This window comes from Aplysia californica, unplaced genomic scaffold (assembly GCF_000002075.1).
Source record: "Aplysia californica isolate F4 #8 unplaced genomic scaffold, AplCal3.0 scaffold00496, whole genome shotgun sequence".
Lineage (NCBI taxonomy): Eukaryota > Metazoa > Mollusca > Gastropoda > Aplysiida > Aplysiidae > Aplysia > Aplysia californica.
The window spans coordinates 201,104-208,919 of NW_004797766.1; the positions used below are offsets into that span (position 1 = coordinate 201,104).

Consider the following 7,816-nt stretch of genomic DNA (forward strand, 5'->3'; position numbering starts at 1 on the left):
TTTTGAGAAAACTGAAGGTAAAGTTTTTAGACCCTTGTTAAGTTTCTTTAAAAGACAAAGAGAGTTTTCTCTATGACCAAACAAATATACACACCAATAAAAACAAAACTTCTCCTATAGATAGGTAGGGCAATGCCCACTTTTGGTGTAGGTCAAGATTTCTGGAAACCCCCGAAATCTGGGTTAGCCCACTTGTTCTTAAAGGTGAAAAAATTTTCACATCTCCGCACAGTTGCAAAGCTGAACGCTCTCCCTTTCAACTGATTTGCCACTCAGTCAGTTTTTTTCCAATTTAAAACATCAACTTTGTATTTTGGCATTAACATAAGCGATGAGATTTTCGGGGGAAGAATCAAAGATCTACTTTTCAGACCAACGCACGTCAAGAACCAGAGTTGAATGAAACTGTTCATGGAACAACTATTATTTTGTGTAGTCCTGGGAGAACTTCACTTGCGAGGTACATGAAAAATACTACCACCTCAGTTCAACTTGAACATAGCCTATATCACACAAGAAGTGTATTATCAACAAGTTATGATAGTAGCCCAAGTCAAACTGACCCACCATGGCATTCTTTGTAAGTTGGTTTACCATACAATGGTAAAAGTACACCACCATTTGCAAGTAGAAAAGAGAAATGTTTATGGCTGGAATCAAAGTAAAGTCATGAAATTCTGAAATGTTGGGGGGGATTCATTAAAAACTATAATATCAGAAGTTGGGCTATTATTGTGACAAGTAGTAGACCCTTTTCAAAATGAACTGTAGTAAAAACAATGTCTTAACACAAAATCAATCCCTACTTTGAGTCCCCTGGCCATATATCAGAGGGGGGGGGGGAGGGCTGATTTCATGGTTCATTCTGGTCGCAGATGTGGGTTCCCCCCTGTGTAATTTTGCCATCATCTTGAGCAGTCTACAGTATTGATAAAGCGAGCAGGCACTGTTTTGGCATATAAGAAGGCAGTGCTCACTTCAACATCATGAGGAAACAATATTAAAAAGACAGACAAAAACCCTACAATTCAGAAAACCCCCACAAAAACGGTTTAAAAAAAAAGAGAATCTTAATCCCATGGATGAGCCCACCTCTACTATCAACCATTCTCCTAACCAACAAATCAACGCATCCCCCCCTTCCCACAATCCTTTCATTCTTAGAGGTAGAACACAACTACAGCATTTCATTACTGGCCTCAAGATAAATTTTGAAAATATGGGAAACACAAAAACATCCCTACCCCCTAAAAAAAAAAAAGATGAGGATAACCACTCCAGCTTGTTCTCAATTTGTCACGCTCAACAGACACACTCTCAGAACACATCACTCCACAAGAACCATCATGACTTCCAGAAATAAGGATTCTGCTGCAGTCGCCGCTGAAAGTTCTCAAACCAGTTCTTGAGCGTACTCATCGGCACAAATGTTTCGCTATGACTCATAGCAATCTGATTGTGTGAGGCAGCAAAGGAGGAGGCGTAGTTAAAGAAGCTCTCCAACATCTTGGTGGAGAACTCGACAAAAGCTGGCACTGACGGAGCATTGGCCACGGTGGCTGGCGTCTGTTGGGCGATCTGGTCGAGCTGTTCGACGGAGATGCCGATCTGCGCCTGGTGAGACTGTTGCTGTGCCATAGCTCCGAAGTGAACTTGGTTGTTTGAACCATCCGCTACAAGGGAGGACATGGGGAAAACACAGGATTACGATGGCTGCAAGGTGGTGTGAGTGTGTGTGTGTAAGAGAGAGAGAGAGAGAGAGAGAGAGAGAAACAGAGAGAGAGAGAGAGAGAGAGAGAGATAGAGAGAGAGAGAGCAAGAGAGAGAGAGAGCAAGAGAGAGAGAGAGAGAGAGCGAGGCATGAAGGGAAAGAGTGAGAGAGAGAGAGAGAGTGAAAGAGAGTGAGAGAGAGAAGGGGGGGAGAGAGAGATGAGCCATATAAACTGAGCTGGATGCATCTAATAATTAATACCCGCGAAACATGTCTAACAGCATGTACAGTCGAGCACGCGCATAGCAAAATCAGCAGGACACAGAAATCTTTTTGCTTTGGGTATGTATTTCAAAGGAAGTAAACAAGGTTGGACAATTCGGTCAAAAATTTATAAGGATTATGCCCTTTGTGCCACACCATCCATGAGTTTTTGTTGATTAAACATTTATAGGTTTGGGATTTTGACCTCTGTTTTTTTATCCACCTCTGCTAGGAACAACCGTTTTACTTGGACTGGGAAGCCTTTTCCCCTTTTTTTGCATCGTCATGGTCAACCCATCGCAACAACTTCACATAACTTTGCAGAACACTGGCAGGCTGAGTACAGCCGTTAACACCTTTCAGTCCCACAGCCAGCAGTACAAATTACCTCATCTGGTCACCCAGCCAGGAGAGTAACTCAACAGACTTCTCGGGCCTGGCGCAGAACTGCGTCAGGTGACCGGAACGGATAATTTTCACTGTCGCATTATTGCGCCAAGTGATCGCAAAATGATAAAGAAGAAGAGCACTGGCACATTTGACGGCAATATTGAATATGTGCTTTCTGCAACCGCAGACTGCCCACATGCAACTCAAGTGTACATGCCTACTGCTGAACATCTCTGCGACATAGACATTAAACACGTCCTTGATCTACACTATTGCCCTCGACTCATACAGAGAGGTCGTTGGCCTACATGCTTACATTCAAGAGAGCCCCCACCCCCACCCACCTCTCATTACAACTACTTCTGTAAACAAATAGATCAACTCTCACTGATGCCAAATTATTTTTGCTTTGTACGAATTGTTTCCCTATGTGCTTGTGTTGACAAAAAATATATTAAGAAAATTAGTGACCTGAAAATATGTTTGCTATGTGTATGTTAAACTGTATTTACTCATCAAATTATTTTATTATCTACTGCAGTGAAAAAAATAATAACTAAATCTAAAGCCAATCAAATCAGGTTCTTTTTCAAAAGTAAAAAAAACACCTCAGGTATTAAGGGATGCTTGGAATAACTGCAAGTATGATAACATGTCCCGCATTACTTACAAGACTTTAATGATGAAATTTTGAAGATTGCACTAGGCTTCTGGTTTGAGATGTGACCCAGCATTGTCCAAACAGGACCTTCAGGACGAGGCCAGGAAAAGTAAACTGGAATAAAGAAAAAAGAGCACAAAAAAATTACTTTGTGAAACTCCTTCCATAATAAAAAAAAAAGAATCTCTACTAAACTGTAGCCTTATTTTCTCTGTAAAGACAAAATATATCAGAGCCTGCACCAGCAATCAATCTTTACTTTCACAGCCATACAGCACTAAGAGAATGTGAACACTAGAAGGTCACTTGGTGCACAGGAAGTTGAATAAAAATTGAAACTATTGTTAGCAAAGAACTTTATCAGGAAAGAGTTATAAGTGAGTTAAACACGAAAATAAAAACTAGCAAAATTCCACTCTTTGCCGCAATATGCCAATTTTTAGGGCCTCCCTGAGTTACCTCTATAAATGAGCTGTGTTAAAATAATTGGAAAGTTAATCCCTTACCTGCTCCTCCCAGTCCATCAGGAAATGGGGTCTGGCCAGTCATAAACACAACCACATGATTGATACTGTCAGCCTCCGGAATGTTGAACAGGAACTGCGTCTCACTCACAGAATGAAATTCAGTCTGCACCTGTGATGAAAAAGAAACAAACTTACTTACAGTTGTTGCAGAAAAAAGAAGAGAAATATACAGTAGAACATGACTATAACGGAACCCGCTACAGCAGTGGGACCATCCCTACAGCAGGACCTTACCGAACCCCCCCTTTTTTTCTATGTAAACTCGATTACATGTGCTCGGGTTTAGCGGGGCAAGGAAAGGCCCGAACTCAGATACAGCGAGAGCGATCGAGCGAGCTCTAGCTGAAGGAAAGGGACTTGGGGGGCTGTAGGCGGGCTTCAAACAGGCAGCCAGCGGTGTGGCGTTGTGATTGGCCAGTCCAGAGACGAGAGAGGAGGGGCAGGTGGCAGAAAGAGATGGTGCGGAGAGACGCGTTACATGAGCCACTCCAAAAGTGATGTGCTAAAGCCTAGACGCTCAGTATGAGAGCGCATAGACCATAGTTCTAGGCCTACGCTAGGCCAAAAAGTAAAAGAATAGGAGAGTCATGTAGTGTGTGATTCCCGATTCATTGAATGGCGATCATTGATGCTCATAGAAGGCATACACATGCATCCACTCACCACTTCTACAGTAGGCCTACCGGTACCTATCCTATAGATCTAAATCTAGAGAAATCTAGATCTAGATCTAGATCTAGATCTAGATTCTATCTGTAAATCTCCTATTCTTTTTCAGAGTGGCTATGCGTACGGTGTTTCATTTTATCTTGTTTTGTTTTGACCGCAGTCATTTTATCTTGTTTTGTTTTGACCGCAGTCAGATGAAAGTGAAAGACTATAAATCTAGAAATCTATATTAGATTGAAAAAAAAAGCCAACCACTCACCAATCGTCCTGATACTATTAAGCCAAACATCGCAGCATGAACATAAAGAGAATCACAATACAGAAAGTCGAAACCCTGGCTGAGGTGACCGTCGGTAACTTGGAAGGCTTTCTTCTTTTACTACTTTCTGTTCCAGAAAATCCGAGAAATTTTTGTTAGTAATCCAGAGTAGCAGGCCTTGTCTGAGCACTAAAAATATAAACTATTAAATTGGCATGTGACAAAATAAAATATAACGTATAACTTTTGAGATAGTCTAACCAAACTTTATTGGGCAACATTAAAGCACCTTTCAACATTTTTAAATTTAAGAAAAGAATAGTTTAAAAAAATAATATTTATTACTGCATCAGTTCTTTAATGATTAGTGACGTAACATAATTATATTTTTATAATGTTCAAAATGAGAAAGATAACTCTTACAACAAAAATGTCTACAGCTGGCAAGCAGAGCTTGCGGAAAATCCTTGGCCTTGTTGTTTTTAGTTCATTACTAGCACTAATAATTTTAGTTCATCCAAGTGATAGTAAGCGTGTCGGTGAAATTAATGTTGAGGCATACAGGTATACACTGAGCTTAAAGTTGTGGACATAGATCTACTTATTTTGATCTCAGTCAGCTCCACAGAGTTTGCAACTTTCGTTTTCCCTTTACTTACTACTCTACTTTCACTTTTTAGAAAATACTAGACTAGAAGTAGAAGAGTCTACATTGAAGTTGAACATGTTCAAACGACCACCTGTATTAGACAGTCACAGGGTACTAACAGCCTCCTCCCATTTTCCATCTTGCATTTGTTTCACATTATAATGATTCTGTGTAAGACAGCCACTTGTCTCTACCGTACTCTACGACTGCAAGGCAGCAAACGCACTGGCTTCACGTTCCCCACGTTTTTCAACTCTCCGTTTTGGGGAGGGAAAGTTTGAGTTGATTTCACAAATGTACTGACTTCACATTCCTTTCTCCCTCTTGATTTAAAAAAAATAAGAAGAACTTCTTTAGCAATGTCTACCCACTGCTTGTTGATGTAATTTCTGTTTGAGTAATTGTTTTGTGATTTCAAAAAGTGCAGGTCTCTTCTACACCGCTGCTATTAGTGCTTCTTCCATCTTGTCTGCTTAAATTCTGAATCAAGTTTCTCAATATATACTTAGAGATCTCTTTAGAGCCTACAAAAAGAAAGAAGTGAACAACCGAAAGAATCAAAACATGAGGATAGAGGTCAACGTGTTTACATTAATTTTTTTATTTTGTGTTTTGCGAAAATGGGGCTAAAAAGCTAAAATTTCGTACGTTATGAGGTCATTTTTATCGCAGAGTCCAAATCTGAAATCAAAAATACAATTTAATGCTATTTTGATTAAAATAAAATGAATTTCAGCTTTCTACATCATGACTGTTATTTTTAGAATTTCTGCCCCTAGACCGCAGAATGACGATTTGCAGAGAGCACTTTTACGGCAGCGGTAAAATCAAAATCATGAAGGGCAGGGGGTGAAGAAAGTGTGGGGATTGTGATGTGAAGTCGGTGCGACGCTGGATATAGGAACTGAAGAATGATTAGAATGTGAAGCCAGTGCGTTTGCAGCCTAAGTCACTAAGTGTTACTATATGGCTGACCACTTTTCTCCTTGATAATGATAGTCTGCTATACTATTAGACTTGGGCAATTTCAATTTTGACTCTGTATCATGTATTTTATAATATATATAATGTGATGTTTGAGTTTCTCTTGTATTTGTCACTGGGTGTTAGACTGGAATGTTTCTCTTCTATAAATTATCTTTCCTTGCCTAGTTCAAGCTTTTCAAATGCAGTCAAAATCACTTCTAGTGCAGGTCGATCTGCAACTGCAGGCTTACACTCTATACATATATGTCACTCTAGTAGTAGATCTAGTAGTGTAGTTACAGGACCTGTAACTGTAAGTCAACACGCACGATTTATAGAATCTCTGCCTCTTCTGTCAGGCTCTGTCTCTGAATTTTACACCATCATCAACAATATCATAATTGTCCTACCTCTCTACCAGTACCAGAATCATGCTCTCTCCCCATATAAAAAGTCATGTCATATAATTATATTATTATATCATGATGCATAGGCCTTTACCCCCCAATACTATCAGCTCCATCCCCAAACTCCCCTTCATTTACGTTAAAATTGTGTTATACTTTTTTATTGTGATCGAGCAATCATCTGTGTACAAAGGAATAATTTCCAGTTATTCTTGCTTTATTTTGGTTAAATTAATTAACAGTGAACGATCAACTTTTTCTCTCATTATCATTTATATTATGTAGAATTAAAATTATCAATTTTTGATAAAAACATCACTCAGTAATCCACTATCTCTTGTGTTCAAGTTACACAGCATTTGAAACCTGCTCTAATGACCTCCTGTCCATGACAATCATCTTTACAAACAACCACTCTTCAGTTCCCCTCTCTTGCACTTTTTCTATAAGATATTAATGTTATTTATAATGACACTGCCTATGATGACCACCTGTCTAAGTCTAAGATGACCTCTTCTGCTCAACAGTAGATGCCGCTTTGCTGTGTTCTCCATGACTGTACACTGATCTCTCTAAGGAAAGTGGAAGCGGAAAAGAAAAGAATGGGGGGAGGGATGTTCTACAGTTTAAAAGTGGGTTTAGGGAAGGAAGGAAACAGCTCCACATTCTCATGTTTCTTGAAATTTGTTGTTTGTTTTTTCAGAGAAAAAATCAAACGCATGTTCTACCATGCCTATGACGGATATCTGACCCATGCCTACCCTTATGATGAACTCCAACCTCTCACCTGCAGCGGTCATGATACCTGGGGGAGGTCAGCACATTTCTCAATAAATTTTTACCATTATCATTAACTTTTTCCAGGTGTAGTTTTTTCCGTAGTTGAAACCCTTTGGGCGTAGTTGATTTATAAACATGCGAATCAGTTTGAGAGTGTATGAAAATAAAACAAAGCAAAATAGTCTGCAAACAAGTAGATTTCATTTCTTAAAACTTTCCTGTTACATTTTAGATGTTCACTGACATTACAAAAGCAGTAAAATGGAAAGAATGGAACGTACAACCCTGTTCAAATTGCCGATATTTTGGCAGTAATGAGTATGTCCAGTTGTTTTCTCCAGAAGTTACCGATATACATTATGGATGATACATCCAGGAAGAATTTTTGAATGGTAACAGTTTTCAAAGAGTCTCTGTTCTTTCATTAGTCAGCAGTTCTCCATGATGACATGGCGGAGATGTGGGGGGACGATGAGTGGTCAGTGTATTTTATCTGGTCAGTGAAGTTTTTTAGGGGGGGGGGGGGGGGGGGT

The 7,816-nt window shown here is 39.6% G+C and overlaps 2 protein-coding genes across 2 annotated transcripts in view; one reads left to right on the forward strand and one right to left on the reverse strand.

Moving 5' to 3' along the window:
* Window positions 1-305: 305 nt before the first annotated feature.
* LOC101849078 (protein Hikeshi) lies at window positions 306-4,647 on the reverse strand. Its single transcript, XM_005105844.3, has 4 exons — window positions 4,482-4,647; window positions 3,533-3,662; window positions 3,036-3,140; window positions 306-1,673 (listed from the first exon to the last, which is right to left on the reverse strand). The coding sequence occupies exons 1-4, from the start codon at window positions 4,509-4,511 to the stop codon at window positions 1,345-1,347; spliced, it is 594 nt and encodes a 197-aa protein (XP_005105901.1). The 5' UTR covers window positions 4,512-4,647; the 3' UTR covers window positions 306-1,344.
* A 241-nt stretch (window positions 4,648-4,888) lies between these two features.
* Window positions 4,889-7,816, forward strand: part of LOC101849317 — a 12,945-nt gene continuing 10,017 nt past the window's right edge. Inside the window, exons 1-2 of the mRNA XM_005105845.2 lie at window positions 4,889-5,045; window positions 7,207-7,317. Of these exons, the coding sequence (XP_005105902.1) occupies window positions 4,912-5,045; window positions 7,207-7,317 (245 nt within the window). The 5' untranslated portion in view covers window positions 4,889-4,911. The remainder of the gene's footprint in view (window positions 5,046-7,206; window positions 7,318-7,816) is intronic.